This window comes from Littorina saxatilis, linkage group LG9 (genome assembly GCF_037325665.1).
Source record: "Littorina saxatilis isolate snail1 linkage group LG9, US_GU_Lsax_2.0, whole genome shotgun sequence".
Lineage (NCBI taxonomy): Eukaryota > Metazoa > Mollusca > Gastropoda > Littorinimorpha > Littorinidae > Littorina > Littorina saxatilis.
In genome coordinates, this window is record NC_090253.1 from 38311195 (window position 1) to 38331803 (window position 20609).

The window sequence follows — 20609 nt, forward strand, 5'->3', positions numbered from 1 at the left end:
ACACGCAAACCCAGATACACTCATCCCCCCCACACACATACTGCGCAAACACAAACTCACACGCGCGCATAACAATGGTATCATTAGAGGATCATTTGTACACATAATCAAGCAAGCTAGAGAAATGATTTTGCACACAACTTTATTGAGCAAGATCATTCAGACATAGTGCGAGGCAAGATTTCATATTCATCCCTTGAAAACGGTCTGTTTGAAAGTACCACAGAGCACAGAAATAACTACCAGTTAGTTGCTATAGAAGATCATTTGTTTTTTAAAAAAAACTTCCGATCTGCTGAAACCGAGGTCTGACTTGCAATGGCGAGCATAAGCAAATGTACAGAAAAAACATGAGAAAGTCCAGTTTTCAGAAAAGAACATGGTGCACATCGTATGTGCTTCTCTTTGAGTTCAATGTAAACAAAATTAACTCTCGCCTCCTCTGCAAGATAACTGGTAAAAATCAATGTCAAATGCAATTCATTCACTGTGATAAAACATCTTGAAAACAGTGATATTAGATATGATATTTGCGGCCTCTTGATAGTTTCAAACAGCAATTTTGATTTTGACAATTCCCACGATGAAAAGCTTTCTACTTGAGGCACAAACATGGTAAAAATGTGGCTGCCCATCGCAGCATAAAACCTTCATGAATGAAGTAATGCACAGACACAAACATTTAGGTAAGCCATGAGACACAACAGTTAACACTCTCATCTTGTCTTTTCAAAGTTACAGTCATTAAAAAAAAACTAAAAAAACACCCACAAGTTACTCAATTCATCAAAACAAAAAGATGTGCATTGCAGCAACATGCCTCACAAAACCGTACGGCTTATCTCAATCCGTTTAAAAAATCCAGACCTTTGTTTCTATGCTCCATTTCCAATGCTGTGTGAAAGTAAAACAACTACAACTGTCTTTCTAGCCATTTAAAACAATCAGACACACGGATTTTCACACTTTACAAAACCAGGTTATATACATTTTTGTAAGACACAAGATGACATACTACTGATCTCACAATACCATACACCAAATCTTGCACATATATGTGAGGCATGTGTGCCTCCATATAAAAAATATCATTTAAACAAACAATACCAAAGCTCCATTCTCTCTCTGCGATTAAAAGCAGTTCTGTCTGAAGATGTTACCATGCGGCAAACATGAAAACTCGCCCAGGCTTCAATTCATTCTTCCTCCACAGAAATAACAGTTAGCATTTACTTACTTTTCATCCTCTACACAAATGGAATGTTACCTTACAAAACAATACCATTACACCGACAAAGGGCAACTGCAATTATTTTAAGCAAAACACAACCGATAATGCCACAATGATATATTTGTGTTTCTGAAGTAGATGTTCGGACATTACACATAGCCGGGAAGGGTGCTATTTTGTGCAGATAGTCTTACATCTTTTTTCCACACTAAAGAAAATCGATTCCCCGCGTACTACCTCAATCAAAAAAAAAAAAAGGTTAGCAATCAATCAAAAGAGCTCATTCATCATTATATCTTGGGTCCTTGCTAAATTCAATGTTGTCTGCTTGTCTAACCAACTATGTTGTACATCTGGATTCAGTGAAATAACACTGATAACGTGAGACTGAATTCTCCCTCTCTCACACACATACACACCAATTCAGAATGGCCATGCACAACTGTACGAACTTAATGTCCCTTTCTGTAACTAATTTAAGCACACATGTAATGGAACAAAACCAAACTTGTACATGTATCTGGAATTGGAAGTTAAACCTAACAATCCACTGTCAATGAAGTGTCTTCAAACGCCACATCCAATTGCTCTAACATAGAGGTTTATGTCTGCAGTCCACTTATACACATTTCACACCCTCAATAACTCAGTATATAAACAGACTTTCTTCCCACATACAATGCCTTTTGTAAACTTAAACAGCAGCCATAATGACTGTCTTTGGCCATTTCCACTAAATTCGCAAAAATATTAGTCAATACTCCTTTGTGTGTATAAATTGATGCTCTCAATAAGGCTAAATAAAACATCTTACACGAGATGATTCCTATTCCAAGTCATCCATGCAAAACCAACAGACACATAAACATGCACACACTGAACAGAGAAAGTTTGTGTGCCTCACATGCGTATTCCTTAATCTCACACTAACTTTATCCGCTCAAGGTTTGTAATTTTCAACATGCACATAATTATTTACAAAAACATGTTCAGCAATTCACAGTTTGTCCTGCAAGCAAACCATACACTCAGCTGTACAACCTAAATCCTGTCAGATTACTGATTGAAATGTAAAGCTCTACAGCTGAAGCTGTGACAAGCACAAGATAAAGAATCACACACTTTACAGGCCTGAAAGTCCCAAAAATGGTGCACTAGCCTTTGGCTAGTGATTCTGAAAATGTAATAGCCAGAGAGCAAATTTACTAGCCAAACCAACAATTTGTTTCAGCAACTTTACTCGCATTTGGCGAGTAGATGAACATTTCTACTTGCCAGTTACATGTTTCTACTCGCCATGGCGAGTAAAATGCTTGCCACTTTCAGGGCTGCTTTGGATCGTTAGTCCTCCTTAGTTAGATGTACCGCAAACTGAACACCTGTATCTTCTACTTCAAGTTAAAAACCTAAAATTGCTTGTACCATACATGTCCAAATATCACAATCAGAATCAATAAATCTAAAAGCACCCTGATCAGTTAACGCCCTTGGTTGATAATGAATCGGGTAAGGGGGGAGGATTCAGTCGCAATGTTCCACGAAAAACACAAAGGAGAATCGCCGACGGTTGTTCCTATCTAGCATGGTTAAGTCTACCACTCCGCCTCAACTCTCTGTTTTGTGCTTCTTGGATGGAGGTCCGTCCTGATCAAGTGATGTTTCTGCTTCCAGCACTGGTGGCCCCGAGTCTGAAAATAAAAGTATTGTATTTATGAAATCATGTATGTCTACACTTTTAAAAGCAACACACACTCTTATCCAGAGAATTCCTTCTTCGACTGGTGGGCACTGAACTAACAAATCTAAACAAAACCAAAATATTATTCAGCTCTTGACATACGCTGTAAAAGGCCCATTCTGCCCCACCGTCTCAGATCCAGTCAGGCTTTAACACGAAATACGACCGCCGCACCACTTGGTCACATAACAAAAATGAAGAGTCTGGGTGCTATCTGAGCACAGTGGTATTTTTTAAGAACAAACTCCGGAAAATAATTCATCCACAAAAATTCAACTCGCAACAGCAAGCAGTCAGGGTGTTGACTTTTGTTATGTGGCCCAGTGGAGGGATGGTCTTTACAATGTAAAAGCTTGGCCACATCTGAGACAGTGAGGCAAACGAGGAAGAGTGGGCCTTTTACGAGAAGAAGCTTAAAACTCACCATTGGTTTCTTCGCTCGGGCTGTCACGTTTTAAGCGCTTCTCCTGCTCCTCTCTCACCATGCTCATAGCTGTCATGAAAAGAAATGTAACGTTACTGACAAGAGAAATATAAAATTGGCAAAACTAACACAACTGAGCATAAAATTTACAAATGCACTGGGTAGCCTTTCCATTAATTTGTTTAATTTTTGAGGTTTTAATTTTAGAATCTACAAGGCATGAACAAGAAATAATTAACATGTACATGCATATTCACTGCACCTTCACTTTGACATCCCACTGCAAACAATGATGGATGTCAAAAATAAAAATGACTGTAGGAATCTAAGTCTATTGCACAGTTTTACAGAATGTGCAATCATCCATTCATGAAAAAATCTAAAACTAAACTCAGTACAGTGGAACCCCCTTTTAAGACCTCCTAAAATCCATGAAAATCAGGTCCCCTTACACTGGTGCAATTCTGTAACACACGTTACAAAGCCACTGGTGAATTAACAGAGAGAAAAATAAAGAAAAACGGTCATAGGTTTTCGCATCCATGGGAGGTAATCGAAACCGACCAAACAGACTGAGCCAGTAGCCCGACATATGCCGTGACAACCAGGTGACAGTATACGTAAAGTAGCGCGATATATGTCGCGACAACCAGCCTAAAGGTTAAAAAGGAGTAAGTGTAAAAATGGGGTTAATTTTACAGAGGTTATCAACAGAGTTTGAGAAAACAAGGTCTTAAAAAGGAGGGAGTGTTGAATTGGGGGGTCTTAAAATGGGGGTTCCACTGTAAAACAAGGTCACATCCACTGACCGACTCTCATTTCTGGGTCAGCATCATTGGAGTCTTGAGAGTATTCTGGAACGGTGTTGGACTCGGAATTCTCTGGGAATGACATGTTGGAATCCTCATTCAGGTTTTCACTGTTACTGCCAAAGGACCCAGTGGAGGCCTGAGTGTTCTCTTCAGTGTACACTGCCGAACCTGTCAAGACCAAAGTGAATGTAAATTTAATGTGAACATTTTATTTGTATACACCTGCAAATGCAATAACTGAAGTGAAAGAATATTCTTCGCAACAGGAAAGACAACCATACTTTCAGCAACAAAAAAAACCTGCAAACTATTGACAATCACACTCACAGAGCGAGAAAAACCTTCAGACTAATCATGCATGCAAGATATGAATCTGAAAATGCACTTTTTTGCACTAAAGGCTGTAGGCAAAAAACAAACAAACAAAGAAAACGTAAAAGGAGAACAAACGAGTTTACTGTACTTTTCAAATTATTTCATATTTGATTAAAATTTAAAATGTTACTTCCTGGTTTTCAGAATTTCATTTCCCGACGATATGTTCCATCACAATCTTAAAGGCAGAGTAAGCCTCCCGTAAACCATCACAGATACGGTCAGGCTTTTACACACAGTACAAACACCCTTTCATTTAAACACTCACCAATTGAGAACATCCTAGGTGCCCTCCGTAAAGAGCGAACAATTTTCAAAGAATTTATTTTTGCGTGGTTTATCTTACCCCTGAGCCATCGTGAACCCGTGTGATCCAGTTTTCCCTTTTCACAATGCAGTCGTCATAGTTAGTCATTTGAATGCGACTCGACGTGAGCTTATCTACAATAGCACGTTTTTTTTATGCACGAAACAATGGCTGTGGTTCACAAGAACTCTAGCGATGGCTTTTGACTGTTGAGAGGAACGGCGATTTGCACTGATAAACCGGCCGTCGTCTGCTACGACCCTTGCGTGACCCTGCTTCCGGGCTTTTCTTTTTTTAAAACTTTCACAACTTCGAATTGTTCTGATCTTGTCTTGATGAAAAACGAATTCTTTTATGATTAAAGAATGTTTGTGTAACAAGCTGTCAATTTATTATTTAGATTTTAAAAGTTAGGTCTAGCGCAAAAACGAGGCGCCGTTGTTGTTAACGGAACAAGTCTACGAAAATAAATTCTTGGAAAATGTCTCACGCTCGACAGAAAGCAGCCAGGATGTTCCCGTTCGGTGAGCGTTCAAATGGAAGTATGCTTGTACTGTATTTAGACGCTCGGGGAGCTCTGTGATGGTTTACGGGAGGCTTACTGTGCCTTTAAACACACACAAATACAAACCAAATTACCATTGCTAGATGTAGAACATTCTTTGGTTACATTCTCCTTGTTGTCAAGAGCACCCTTCTTTCCTCCTCGGGTGTGTTTGACTGGGCCTGTTCTCATACCAACTCGCGGCTGCAACACAAAATCTTCATGTAAACCACTATTCTCTTACACTTGACAAAGAGGCTACAGAAGTGTTTCCTCTCTCATACGAAAGGGGAACCACCTCTCATAGCTAAAACCGGGTCAATGACCCCTGGGAAGAAGGTCAGTGTCTATAAACAAGGCCACCCAGCTATCACAATGGACCTGCCTTTGATCTCGCCTCACAGGCAGATCGTTGTAGCCTTGTGACTTTTAGAGACAAAGCGGCTCTGGGGCGATGAAAACGTGTTTGTTAAAAGAGGGGTTCGTTATGCAAATGAGTTCAAAAGGTTCGATGTAGCCGGAAAGTAACAAGTAAGAAATAGAAGGCTGTCTGCCGGGAAATCAATGGCAGTTTGTTATAAGAGGGATTTCGTTATACCCAGGTTCGTTATAGCTGGATTCCACTGTATGTGAATATTACTGTATGTTCAAAACAGTGTCCCCCTTTTGAATTCCAAAGAATGTGTATGCCAGTTCAAAAGTATGTGTTCTTACTCTTCAGTCTTGCGTTTGGAAATGTGTAGATCTAGTTTACAACTTTTACGCAAAACTCTGATATCATCAGGATGGTTTTACCAAACAACAGGATAACTTGTCTTTAAGTTTAAGACGAATAGCTCAACCGAACATCAATTGATGAGAGAACAACCAATCAACTGAAAACCTTGCACAGAAAAGTTCAAGCCATATATTACATTTTAGTTTTGTTTTTATTACCATTCAGTACATCAACTACTGTTTTTATCCAGAAAGTAAAGCCGTTGGGGGAGAAAAAACACCACAACTCACCAAAGCTGGTTCCGAGCTGGTGACTGAAAGAAGAAAGATGAATTTATGTCAATGCTCATCACGTATTGGCTATTTGTACACCCACACCAAAACCTATTTCTTCATGCTAGTTGTAGCACATGTAATGCTAACATTAACACAGTGTCAGTAACATAAACACTTTTTATTCCCCCCTCTGCTTCTTTACCTCTGTAAACTTGTAGGGGTAGTTATTTTTCGATAATGACCCAGCAACCAAACAAATAACGACCCAGCAACAGCCTGAATCCTCGATAGTGCAATGGGTTGAGAAGTTGTTCTGTTTCGGTACTACTTTTTGCGACTGAAAAGTTCCGAACGCTCTAACGTACGAAGTATACATCTCTGGAGCAAAAAATACAAATATACCGCATTTAAATTAACAACTACAGGCCTGAACACATGAATCTTCATATAAAATCCATGAGTTCGGTTGTTTTCTGAATCTAGATTTGCCGTGCTCAAACGTTCATCACAAGCAATTTCCCGCAAGGCAAGTAACTCATACTTTGTCTAGCGACAAGAGTAGTTCCCCTTCTTTTCACTCAGTTTCTTCGACAACAGACTGCAATCCGACAGTCAGTTTTCAACAATATTTCATTTAATAAACAGATCACACGCAACCAAATGCACACATCTCATCAATTTAAACAACATAAAGCGGTTTCATACACTATTTTCCCCAGAAAACTGAACTTCATACAGTTTTTAACGTTGGAACACGGGTGCAAAAGTTCGTCTGCTAGTCCCATTTGACGAAAGAACATTCTTTCTTTCTTTATTTGGTGTTTAACGTCGTTTTCAACCACGAAGGTTATATCGCGACGAGGGAAAGGGGGAGATGGGATAAGGGAAAGGGGGGAGATGGGACAGAGCCACTTGTCAATTGTTTCTTGTTCACAAAAGCACTAATCAAAAAATTGCTCCAGGGGCTAGCAACGTAGTACAATATATCACCTTACTGGGAGAATGCAAGTCTCCAGCACAAAGGACCCAACCCCACACACCGCCCGACCAAAATCCTTACAAACATTGACCACATATTCTACACAAGAAACACTTAACAAGGGTAAAAGGAGAAACAGAATCCGTTAGTCGCCTCTTACGACATGCGGGGTGCAGAGAAATAAGGATGTGGAAAAGAAGACTTTTGGTAAGTGAAATAAAGGTGATGGATCCAGTCAGGTAGAAATAAGACAACAAGAAAAGAATTGGAAAACTGCAGGGAATAGTAGGGAGAGTTTTCTTGGAAGGAAATATAGGTGAAAGGACTGGTAAGGCAGAAATAAGACAAAAGAAGAGAAGAAACAGAACCGTTAGTCGCCTCTTACGACATGCTGGGTAGCATCGGGTAAATTCTTTCTAGTCCCAACCAATATGGGACTCCCCCTAACCCGCGGGGGGTACGAAAGAACATTATCCTAAGCGATACCAAAACATATACAGAACACACAATATCTGCCTTTGCCGCCACAGCAGAATAACAGCATATCTGTGTACTTGATTTTAGTCCAAAATAGGAAAACTGACAAGAAGTGTTAACAGAATGGAATGATTTGCACGGAACTATACAACCGCGCATTAATCGATCGCCTGCGCAGGTTGACTGGTTGAGTGAATAGGATTCGATCAAACTTTCGCAAAAAACCTCCTCTTTTCTTTGAATAACTGAAGAAAGGAGGAATAAAGAGGTTACACACCTCGTCTCAGTGATTATAAAAAAATAATGGTCTCAGTTCGCGGTCATGAAAAAGCTTGCTAAAGCTCGCATTTTTCATGATCCGCTAACTTCGACCATTATTTTTAATAATCACTGAGACTCGGCGTGTAACCTCTACATAATATTCACCTGGCTTAAAAAGCTGATGCACAATTTTGATTTATTAGCAAGTCAAGTCACAAGTGATAGTCATATTTGTAATAATCAATGAGAGTCGGAACAAAAATTTTGACCATATCAGGCAAATAAAACTGAGCTTTTGTGTCATTGAAAAACCTCAGTTCTGATAACTAGAAATCTACGTGCAAGAAAAACTTAAAAGTCAATAAGTGCCATGGAACAGATTTTTCTTTTAAAAACAACAACAGACTATTTGTTATTTGTGAACAGAAAACGGTAAACAATTTAGTACTGCAATAGTGCATTATATCATATCTCACTTGCAAGGGAAAAGCTAAAATATGTTCAAACAACAAGAAGACCCACCTGGAACCCATTTGAAGATTTTCATGGAAGAATCTCCGATAGTCACCCATTTCTTCTCCCTGTAATTTAAACACAGAGGAAGAACACACTTAAATATCCCGTAAATCACACTGACTACAACAAATACACATCTGGCAATACCCTCTTATAAAAGTAAAAAGCAACACAACAGTCTACCACTTATTCACAGTCACAAGAGGCCGTCATGCACTTTCAAAGAAGGCAAGGGACACACTCCACAAACAAGGTACAGTGTCACCGATAGAAAGAAAACTGGCTGTGATAAAACCTCAAGGGCCTGTGGACTGGGTGGAAAATCAATACTGTACAGCAACTCCCCCAGCGAGTCTATAAATAGCTGCCCTGTCCTCGACCCGCAAACTTTTCAGCGCACGCTGGAGCTAGCTCTGCAGTTGGTTCAAAGTAAAGGGGACAATCACAGTAAAAAAAATGGGTAATTCCCATCTTTTCTCTTTCCCACTCTCAGCCACACTGTGCTTGGCTCGGAGCCAAAAATAAACTGCAGTCTAAGCAGGGGAAAAGTCAAAAGCGTTCCCAGTCACTGAGAATGAGTGAGATTGCTCATTCTCTTTTTCTCTCTCAACATCGGGCGTATAACTTCTATCAGAGGGAAAGAACAGCTGTCCCAGTCAGCACACGATATCGGGTCGATATCGGTCCGATATCGGATTTGACCGGATATCTCGGACCAAGATATCCGATATCGGTCCGATATCGGTCCGATATTGGATTCCAAGTTTGCTCATCAGACTAACGTTAAATTAATGTTAACTTTTTACGTTAATTAAGTTAACATTAATTTAATGATAATCTGATGAGCAAACTTGGAATCCGATATCGGACCGATATCGGACCGATATCGGATTCCAAGTTTGCTCATCAGATTAACATTAAATTAATGTTAACTTTTTACGTTAATTAAGTTAACATTAATTTAATGATAATCTGATGAGCAAACTTGGAATCCGATATCGGACCGATATCGGATTTGACCGGATATCTCGGACCAAGATATCCGATATCGGTCCGATATCGGTCCGATATTGGATTCCAAGTTTGCTCATCAGATTAACGTTAAATTGATGTTAACTTTTTACGTTAATTAAGTTAACATTAATTTAATGATAATCTGATGAGCAAACTTGGAATCCGATATCGGACCGATATCGGACCGATATCGGATTCCAAGTTTGCTCATCAGATTAACATTAAATTAATGTTAACTTTTTACGTTAATTAGGTTAACATTAATTTAATGTTAATCTGATGAGCAAACTTGGAATCCGATATCGGACCGATATCGGACCGATATCGGATATAACGTTAAATTAAAGTTAATTTTATGTTTACGGCTAATGTCAGTTTTACCAAATAAAAAGCATAATATAATGGTTAGATTCACATTATTTAAACATGTGTTTTTTTACGTTGAGTGTGAAAATGAAAAGAACCAAAATAAAACTATAATTAAACTTTTTATTGCGATTTTTTATTTTTTCCTCAGACCAAGATATTCTGATATCGGTCCGATATTGGATTCCAAGTTTTCACATCATCGCCAATACAATCCCATCCATCACACCAATATTGGCCCGATATCAGACCAATATCGGATACGATATCGGGTCGATATCGGACCGATATTGGATTCCGACATTGGGCCAATAAAGTTGACGTTAATTTAACGTTAATCCGATGAGCAAACTTGGAATCCAATATCCGACCGATATCAGGCAGATATCGGATATCTTGGTCCGAGATATCCAGCCAGCACCCCGATATCGGACCGATATCGGACCGATATCGGGATACGATATCGGGTCGATATCGGATCCCAATATGGGACCGATATCGGATTTCAAATCGGGTCGATATAGGATTACGACATTGGGCCAATATTGGATATAGGTCCGATACAAAGAACCAAAATAAAACTATAATTAAACTTTTTATTAGAATTTTTTTTTCCCTCAGACCAAGATATCCCATATCTGCCCGATATCGGTCCGATATTGGATTCCAAGTTTGCTCATAAAATAAACGTTCACTTTTTACGTTAATTTAACGTTAAATTAACATTAAATTAACGTTCATTAAAACAAAACCATAATATAAAGTTAAATTAAAGTTAATTTTCGTTTACGGCTAATGTCAATTTTACCAAATAAAAAGCACAATACTGTATAATGGTTAGATTCAAGTTATTCAAACGTGTGTTTTTTATGTTGAGTGCAAACATAAAAAGAACCACACAAAAAAATATAATTAGACATTTTATTAGTAATATTTTATTTTTATTTTGGGTTGGTTTTTTAATTTTATTCTTATTTGAAGATAATTTAGCTTAGTCGTTTGTGTCTGCTGATGTTGTAATGTATATATGTACTTAAATTCAAGAAGTCCTATATCATATTTGACCGGATATCTCGCAAGACCAAGTGCGCACGGAAAAGATCCTGTAATCCATGTCAGAGTTCGGTGGGTTATAGAAACACAAAAATACCCAGCATGCTTCCTCCGAAAGCGGCGTATGGCTGCCTTAATGGCGGGATAAAAACGGTCATACACGTAAAATTCCACTCGTGCAAAAACACGAGTGTACGTGGGAGTTTCATCCCACGAATCCAGAAGAAGAAGAAGAAGGAAGTGTGCATGCTAACATGAAACAAAACAAAAGACAAATAAATAAAACCATTAGAAATATGTTGTGAGAATATGTTCTAAACATTTATTCATCATTTCCATGATATATACTGTACATTTAAAAAAACACACACCATAAAACCATGATAAAAATGTCGGAAGTTGAATCAGTTCTAAAGTTTCTGGAAGTGAGTTTGGATACATGTATCCCACTTTTAGGTTCTGTACCTAGAAATTTACCAATTCTATTCCATCTTTTGGGTTTAAAAAAAATAGTCTTCGCACAGCTAGGTATCTTGTACATGTATCCGAATGATGCCAGAGACACAAGGAAAGACAGAGTTGCCAACTGATACGGATTTCCCGTATCGGATACGGATTTTTCGTGATTTTCGAGTGATACGGCGTATCACGGGGATTGATACGGAAAAACTTCATTGATACGGGAAATTTTAATGACATTTGTAAAAAAAAAAGGGGGGGGAGAAATATTCCGATTGGACGAAAGCGTGAGATCGGTTTCCGATCACGGTTCCGTTCATGTTTTGCTGTTCTTGAATGAGCTTCAATATCCCCCCGGCCTCCGAGTCCATGTCCGATGCTGATATCTTCGCGGCACTTGGTGCAAAACGCGAAATGTATGCCGCGTCTTGTCGATTCGGAGATGAAGTCATACTCTTGTTTGTAACTCTTTTCAAATTTTACAAGAACTTTCGGGCGCTGGACCGTTGTTTTCTTCATTTTGTGGTCGTCTGCTGCTGCTTCTTCTTCTGCTTCTCATCCACATTCGACTGAAGCGCATGCGCTAGCCACAAATCTCGCCTATTCTCGTTTAGTTTCGATTTTGATCACAGCGTTTGTGTGACGAAGCCTCGCGCTAAACGAGATTTCAGAAGTGAAACTACGCCGAGTACAGGCGCTTGAAAATACACTCCAGTCATTCTTAACTATACTCGAAAAATGTTTAATCGGGAAACTTTTGCACTATTCGGGAAAATCCGGGACTGGACATAAAATCAGGAATGTGAAGAATGGATTTTGCCTGTGTTCATTATAGTTTATAGATAAATCATGAAATGATAATAAAAAAGCATATTCAATACACATCACTTTTTCATACAATTCAAATCAATACTGATTTTAGTTCATTATCAGAACAGAAGCAGTGAAATCAGTATTGATTGGCATTTTATGATGAAATTGATTGATCTTTATACCATGCACCTCACTACCATAAACACAACTTTCAAATTCTGCCTTACGCGGTAATACCGCGGTGCCGCGCGCTATGTACAGTTTTTTGGCCTGATGATACAGTTTTTTGGTAATGTGATACAGGAAAACACTGATAGGGGTTGACATGTATGGAAAGATGAGGTTATTTGCAACACCACCAGCAGAGGAAGAAGTCATTCACTTTGCAGCAGCAGATAAAAAGAATTGTTGAATTTGAAGCAGGAGCAGACACAGAAGTTGTTGAATTTGTAGCGTCATCTGCAGACAAAGAAGTTGTTAAATTTGCAGCAGACGATATACTTGTTAAACCTGCAGCAGCAAACGAAGAAGTCATTCACTTTGCAGCAGCACCAGACAACAAGAATTGTTGAATTCGAAGCAGGAGCAGACAGAGAAGTTGTTAATGTTGAGTTTGCAGCAGACGATATATACTTTTTAAATCTGCAGCACCAGCCTTGGAAAAAGTTGTTGATACAACCAGTGCAGACGATGGCATGTCTGCAATAGGAGACTTTGAAGATCTGCTCCAAATGCTATGACACCTGCAAAGACAGAGAATGCAACAATCTTAAAACATAAAGAATTCAGTGTGATTTGAGAACTTCAGTGTAAACACTATAATTATGTCTTCTTTGTTAATGCTCTTTACTAAATATAGAACTGAAGGTAAATAAGGTTTACATTGTCTTTGCATTATGCCAATATTTGTTGAATTTACTTGTGTGTATATATATGCTAACTTTGATAGCATTCTTCTGTGTTTGAATGAAATGCTCTTAGTCAATGCTGCCTGGCATGGATAACAACCCCCCCCCCTCCCCCCAACACACACAGAACACCTTCCCAAAGTTTTTTCCAAGACTAAGACTGAGTAAGAGTAAGGCAATAATATGTCAGTTGGACCTGGACTAAAAATATGTATAGGTCCAGATGTCCCGGCTACAACAAATTGTTCTGTCAGAAGACCTGTTATAGTTCTTTATGTCGAAATTGATGTGATGGTCGACCAGCCAAGATTTAGAACAATGCGTCATAAGCATGTATTAATGACCCCAGACCGAAGCCTGACAACAACACTGCCTTCTCTCATAAATGATTTTCAGTTATAAATATAATATGACTGCTGGAACATTCATCAAGCGTTAACGTGGATTTTACCTGCAAACACACACACACACACACACACACACACACACACACACACACACACACACACACACACACACACACACACACACACTTACTTGGCCTCAAAAGCCAGAATGTCACTTGTCAGGGTTGTAACTTGTAGTTTACATCCCTGTGAATGCTTTCTGGTATCCTCATGGTAATTCCTCCCACCCTGCAATGAAAGCATTGATGTGTGAGTTGCATTACAGTAGAGAACAGTGGTCAATCAAAACTTGTTTTAAGTGTCTTTGAAAAGACGATTTTCGAAAATAACTCTCTTGAGATCTCTTATAAATGTTACTGTACAGTAATGGATTAGACCAGAAGCTGTGAGATTGAACAAATGTGTGAAAATGTGTGGCAATTATCAGATTGACAGAGAGAAATAAAATATCAATGAGAGAGAGAGAGAGAGAGAGAGAGAGAGAGAGAGAGAGAGAGAGAGAGAGACAGACAGACAGACAGATAGACAGACAGGGAGAGAGAAACAGACAGAGAGACTGAAACTGAGAAAGACAGACAGAGCAAGAAACTAGAAAGACAGAAGGCAGGAAAGAAAGAGAAAGAGAGATAAATTCACCTTTCCAATCGTTATGCATGATATTGCTTTGATATTGGTGACTCTTATCAAAAATAAGTCAACAATCACAATGCCAACGGATTCTGAACTTATGTATGAATATGATTATGAATTTACAACACAAGTCACACAGTGAAGTAACATTACCTGAAAGTTCCATTTGCCATTCGCTCAGCGTCATAAGATCTGTATTGTGTAGTCCTGATATATGCTGAAGTGCAGCATGTTATCTTATATCAGCAGACACACTGGCTTTGAAGTTGCAGGAGTGAACGGTAAAAATACAGTAGAAACTTTCTTGAGTTCGATTCGACAGAGAAAAGTCCGAGAGTACTGTCCCTTGGCGGCCCGACGGGAGGTCACTCAGAATTACTTGTCCGGCAGTTACTGAGTAAACAAATGGCGAAATGCGTTGGGAAGATTGAAAACTGGCAGTTGCTAGAGCACTATGTTATACAACATCAGAAACGATCCTGACTGGACAGTCCAATACTAAGACAGAAGGAGGAAGACAGAACTGGACTGGTTTCAAGAGTGTTCCAAACAGTCGATCATCATGCATCACGTAAAACGTTGAGTGAGTATCGCCTATGCCTATGGAACTTGGATTCGTTGGAAGATAGTTTTGCTAATTATTGAGACTTGATGTATTTTTTTCTCTTGGAATATATGAGACTAAAAAGTGTGTTTGTTTCTTAGGTGTGTGTGTGTGTCACTGTGTGTGTTTGTGTCACTGTGTGTGTTTAGTTGGTTGCTGATTTTCTTTATTGTTGTTGTAAAAATAAAATGGTGATTTTAACTAAGAATCCTTTTATGGTTCTGTTGTGCATAATAAACAGTTTTTATTCTTTCAGATTTATAAAAAATACCTGTCTACACACACACACACACACACACACACACACACACACACACACACACACACACACACACACACACATTGAATGTAGACAAATAAATCTGCCAGTGATGGAAGAAATGGTGAAGAACAAATGAAAGGTGAGGGAGGTTTTGCAGACAGCATGTCTCCTTATGAAAGCACAAACATGTTCATACAATGTCAACATTTTATATGATCATCATCTTGTTGCGTCATACTCATAACGGTTAATCTTTTTACTGCAGCTGGCCGTGAGGAAGCGCCATATTCAAACCGACAACAAGCAATTCGAACAGGTGCTTGCGAAGTGGTTGACAGGATTGTCGGATCGTCTACATGGTGGGAGGATGTCGAAGATCAACACAGAGGACGAGGACTAAGATGAAGATGGTAAATAAAATTAGTGCTAATGTGCTGACAGCCAGCAAGGAACACGCCTCTCGGATTCACTCTCTCTTCATTTTGTGTTATTTTGCCTGTACATGATATAATGCCTCTACATATATATGATATAATGCCTCTGCAAGGATTCCCTAGGCCTACTGTTTTGGAACAAATGCTATGTGCAATTATGTCGGAGAATGGGCTGACATCGTTCAATACCGACTGTTGTGGCGACTGAACAATGGCGATACTGCGTTTTTGAAGTTCGACAAAGGCGGCCATGAAAAAGTGCGTCGGTGGTGCTACGTTGTGTGTCTCCAACTTTCAATCGCAGCTGACAGTGTCAGATTCAGGCTGTATGGTGCGGAGTGATGTTGTTGCGAGTGACGCTGATAGGCGGAAGGTGACAGACGATGCCAGATATGACGGAGACAAAGAACATCAATGGTCTAACCTAGCTGATATGTTACAGAGGATGAGCGAGGAAAGCACCGTGAGGATAAAAGAGATGGTCTGAACATTTCCCGTTCTCCACCCTTGTGAAGAATTGGAGCGTAACAATCATTTGTTTTGATTATCATGACTGGACAGAACCGTTGCGTGACCAGTCCGTTGTTTGTTGCAAATCGAAAGACTTATTTAGTTATAATTGATTTCATAACTGGTTATCCGTTTGCGACGATTTTCTCGTCTCCTTTGTGTTCATTTGATTCATGCGTTTTGTGAAGTTATTGTTATTTCCCTATTCCAAGGGGGCTATCGCCTTATGGAATTAAATACTTTGACTTTGATGGGTCACATGAATCGTGACACTCCATAATTATTCGGTGGGGACCCATTGGTTAGTGGTCTGCTCTGCAGTGCTGTGAGTCATGGGTTCAAGCCCGTCCTTTGGCAGCAGAGTGGATGACATTTCAGTGGATGAGTTATCTTATCACAAGGTCAGTTATTAATTGTATTAACTGTTGAATTTTAATTGATAGTTGTAATTTGTTTATGTTGCATTGGTAACTTATGTGTTTTCAATGATACAGTTGGTTATTAAATTATTCTCATTCTGCCTTTGACTCACTTTCATTTGTACTTGTGTGACAATGTTTATCAACTACTTCATCTTATCATTTCTGTCTCCTTTTAAATTTTCTTCTGTTCTTGGGCCAGAAATCTAATATTTACGGATTACAGCAAGTTTTAGTGCAGGTCAAAGACGAACAAGTGCGAAAGCAATTGCCAAGCATGAAGCATGTTTTCATTAGTCAAGAAGTAAAGTCAGAGGTTCAAAGATGATCAGATAATTAATGCCAACTATTCGCTGGTTTTGCTTCATCGACTCTGCGGGCAGCTTCCAGGAAACCAAAGTTTTCAGGTTCCGGGGGAAGTATGGTTGCAAAGCTGAAACTTAAAGGAATTGACGGAAGGGCACCACCAGGGCACCATAGAAGGGCACCACCCTTATCGGTTCCCGATATCGGTCCATTATTGGTTCCCGATGTTAGGCCGATATCAATTCTCTATATCGTACCGATATCGGACCAATATTAGTCCAATGTCGGAATCCGATATCGACCCGATATCGTCCCGATTTGCAATCCGATATCGGTCCGATATCGGGATCCGATATCGGTCCGATATCGGGATCCGATATCAAAATGATATCGACCCGATTTGCAATCTGATATCGGGATCTGATATCGGGATCCGATATTAAGCCGATATCAATTCTCTATATCGTACCGATATTGGACCGATATCGGACCGATATCGGACCAATGTCGTAATCCGATATCGACCCGGTATCAACCCAATTTGCAATCTGACATCGGGATTTGATATCGCGCCGATATCGGGATCTGATATGAGGCCGATACCGATTCTCTATATCGGGTCGATATCGGACCGATATCGGACCGATATTGGTCCGATGTCGTAATCCAATATCGGTCCGATATCGACCCGATTTGCAATCTGATATTGGGATCTGATATCGGGATCCGATATTAAGCCGATATCGATTCTCTATATCGTACCGATATCGGACCGATATCGGACCAATATCGGACCAATGTTGTAATCCGATATCGACCCGGTATCAACCCAATTTGCAATCTGACATTGGGATTTGATATCGCGCCGATATCGGGATCTGATATGAGGCCGATACCGATTCTCTATATCGGGTCGATATCGGGTCAATATCGGACCGATATCGGTCCGATGTCGTAATCCGATATCGGTCCGATATCGACCCGATTTGCAATCCGATATCGGTCCGATATCGGAATCCGATATCGACCCGATATCGTATCCGATATCGGTCCGATATCGGACCGATATCGGGGTGCTGGCTGGGTGTGTCTCTGTTTGACAGAAGCATGCATACATACATATATCTATATGCACATGCAGGTTGCAAAGTATCATAAAGGTAGAAAAGATGACTATGACTGCAATAGTGAAAGAAGGGTTTTAATTCACACCTGTGTGTGACTAGTAGTGACGTACTAGTTCAATATATATAGAAACTACAATTACATATAAAATGCCTTGCATACAAAGAGTGCTGTGATATTGGCTTCAACTCGTCAAAGGTGTCTGGCATCATTTGAATCACAAAACACAAACTTGAACCTTCTAGTTCTATCTTCTTGTCAGTCATGCACAATCTGACAGTCTATCAGTGTACTTCTTTTTCAAGCTTCAAGATCTACAGACATAATATTAATAAACTTTATACAGTCACTAAGAAAATTGCTTTGTATGACTTCGAGCAGTGCTATGGCCACCAAACATCTTCCATGATAAAAGTACCACACAGTTGTCCTGCCATTTTAGCCAGTGAAACTGAAATGGAAAAAAACAAAAGTTTGCGTCTTACGGATACGAATCAGTCTGGCTGATCAAATTTCCTTTTACGTTCTGAAATAAAACCTATTCAATATCCCCCCCCCAAAAATAAAAAACCCACCAAACAACCGCACACACAACTGAACTAGTGACCAAAACCGGAATACAACATTGTAGAGGTAAAAAAACACATTCTTTTTGCCTAAAAGTAAAAAAGGGGGGAGGGGCGAAGACAATCAGACCAGAAGTCTTGAACTGCAAATTTAATAGGTACTACTACGAATGCAAAAACTTGAAACCTTTATAAATACTAGCAAGTATCATTAATTAAAGCCGAGTGGGGGGAGGATGCTGGTAGTTAATCAATTAATCATTAGTTTATTGTCTTTAGTTTTAAAAGGAATACAGATTTCACAAGCATGCATGGCTATGTTTCTTAATTGTACATTTACGTACATTTTGTTCAGTGATTCACTGAATCAATCAGGATTCAATGAGTGACCTGGACATTTAATGATTTATTGATTTAAACGAATCTGTTAAGAACAAAGTTTTTATAATAATGAACACTATATTATACTGTTATTATTATTTCAAGAGAGACTGCAAAAGAGAGAGAAAGATAGTTCCGAAGTTTGCATACAGAATGTTGCTTTTTTGTTTGTTACTGTTCGGTGATGTTTGGAGTGGCACGTATTTTGAACCCCAGAGCTAAAATAAATACGCCTTTAGTGCTTTTAAAAACCATCTATTATTACAAATGAAAATTAATGAGGAGAAAAACGATTAGAGTAAATGGGCCTGCACAATCCTACACGCTTTCGAGTGTTAAAACAAAGTATATTGTAAGAGTGAACAGTAAGTAACAGTAACACAGACCACGAAGGGAGAAAGCAATCCGCCATCACATTCGTGGCAAAGCTGACAGTCTGACCCAGAATGTGATACACAACAAAACCACTGACATCACCCCCCTTCCTTCTCCCCGCGACCCACTGAGTTGAAACAAGGTGTAAATAAAAGCACGTGTCGGCCGATGCCGCTACACGCTCTACTGGGAGAGACAAGCATGGCACACGATCGTCAGAAGTATCGCCGACGAAAACAACAAGAACAAAGACCCAGCCGCCACCCCGACAAAAATGGAAGAAAGCAGACGCAAGAAGGAAACAGCGAGCCCAGACCGAGTACTCACCACTTGCGAACTTTGTCTATGGCATTGATCACCCTCTTGATGTCTTCCTTGGCCCGGCTCCGGGTTTCGGCTCTGACTGACCGCGACAGCATATCTAGGAAAGTTACGCTTTGTAATCAAATGCTCAGCTCTAGGTGCCGTTCTCAGCAGGCGAAAATAGACGGATTATGGCGCAAGTGCCCGGATGCTCCCAAGGCTGAAGCACGCACTGCGTGTGTGCCTCGCGACAAAATCGATCGCGAGGTTTCAAGGGACGTAACCTTTGCTGGCTCAGTGGCTCGCCTGAGACTGGAGTTTGGTGCATTGCGGAATTCCCCCCTCATTCGCAAGTGGATGTGGGCGTTGTGTTTACGAGCGCGAACGCAGGGAACCGCTCATAGAGGTGTGGCACCGAGTCACCCCAGCTGAATAATAATCATTCTGCAGAAGCAGCTTGGGGAAATTCCGTTCTCGTGCAGCATCTCCATAGATTATGACCATAGCAGCCTGAGGACCACATCCTTTCTGACGTGCCATTGCCAGCTTCAAGTAAAAGCCTTTTAATATTCATTTCAGAACGACATCATTGTCACACATTGAAATTCACGAAACAGTTGTAAATAGACTCTGCTCAAAACACCTTCAGTCACAAAGTCTATTGAAGCAGGGACAAAAGAAAAGAAAAAAAAATACTTGCTACACTCGCGCGCCTTTTGTACGGACGGATCTGCAAGTGACATGTCAGTGCACGCGTGACAAGGGTTCGTGCACAGGCGCCTGTGACATAACTTGATGTTAGCAGACTTTTCAAGTAAAATAATGTTTATTCTCTCTGATCCAAGAGACACAGCTCGCACGAGTTATGGCAATACAAAAATGCGCCACATCAGTGCAATGACCTGAGTAAAAGACTCTGAAACACCCCCCCCCCCCCAACAAACAACAACAACAGTACCTACAACAAACACACCCACACACACAGATTATGAAATAAAATAATGGATTTAACCAAAT

At 39.8% G+C, this 20609-nt stretch overlaps 1 protein-coding gene and 2 long non-coding RNA genes across 3 annotated transcripts; 1 reads left to right on the forward strand and 2 right to left on the reverse strand.

Moving 5' to 3' along the window:
• Positions 1 to 125: 125 nt before the first annotated feature.
• LOC138975997 (B-cell CLL/lymphoma 7 protein family member A-like) lies at positions 126 to 19800 on the reverse strand. Its single transcript, XM_070348790.1, has 7 exons — positions 19617 to 19800; positions 8664 to 8722; positions 6440 to 6462; positions 5527 to 5635; positions 4203 to 4373; positions 3394 to 3462; positions 126 to 2919 (listed from the first exon to the last, which is right to left on the reverse strand). Exons 1-7 carry the CDS (start codon positions 19706 to 19708, stop codon positions 2837 to 2839), a joined length of 606 nt encoding a protein of 201 aa, XP_070204891.1. The 5' UTR covers positions 19709 to 19800; the 3' UTR covers positions 126 to 2836.
• Positions 11969 to 14643, reverse strand: LOC138975995 (uncharacterized). Its single transcript, XR_011458836.1, has 3 exons — positions 14461 to 14643; positions 13808 to 13905; positions 11969 to 13105 (listed from the first exon to the last, which is right to left on the reverse strand). It is a non-coding gene; the product is annotated as an uncharacterized lncRNA (long non-coding RNA).
• On the forward strand, positions 14689 to 16806 carry LOC138975996 (uncharacterized). Its single transcript, XR_011458837.1, has 2 exons — positions 14689 to 14890; positions 15439 to 16806. It is a non-coding gene; the product is annotated as an uncharacterized lncRNA (long non-coding RNA).
• Positions 19801 to 20609: the final 809 nt, after the last annotated feature.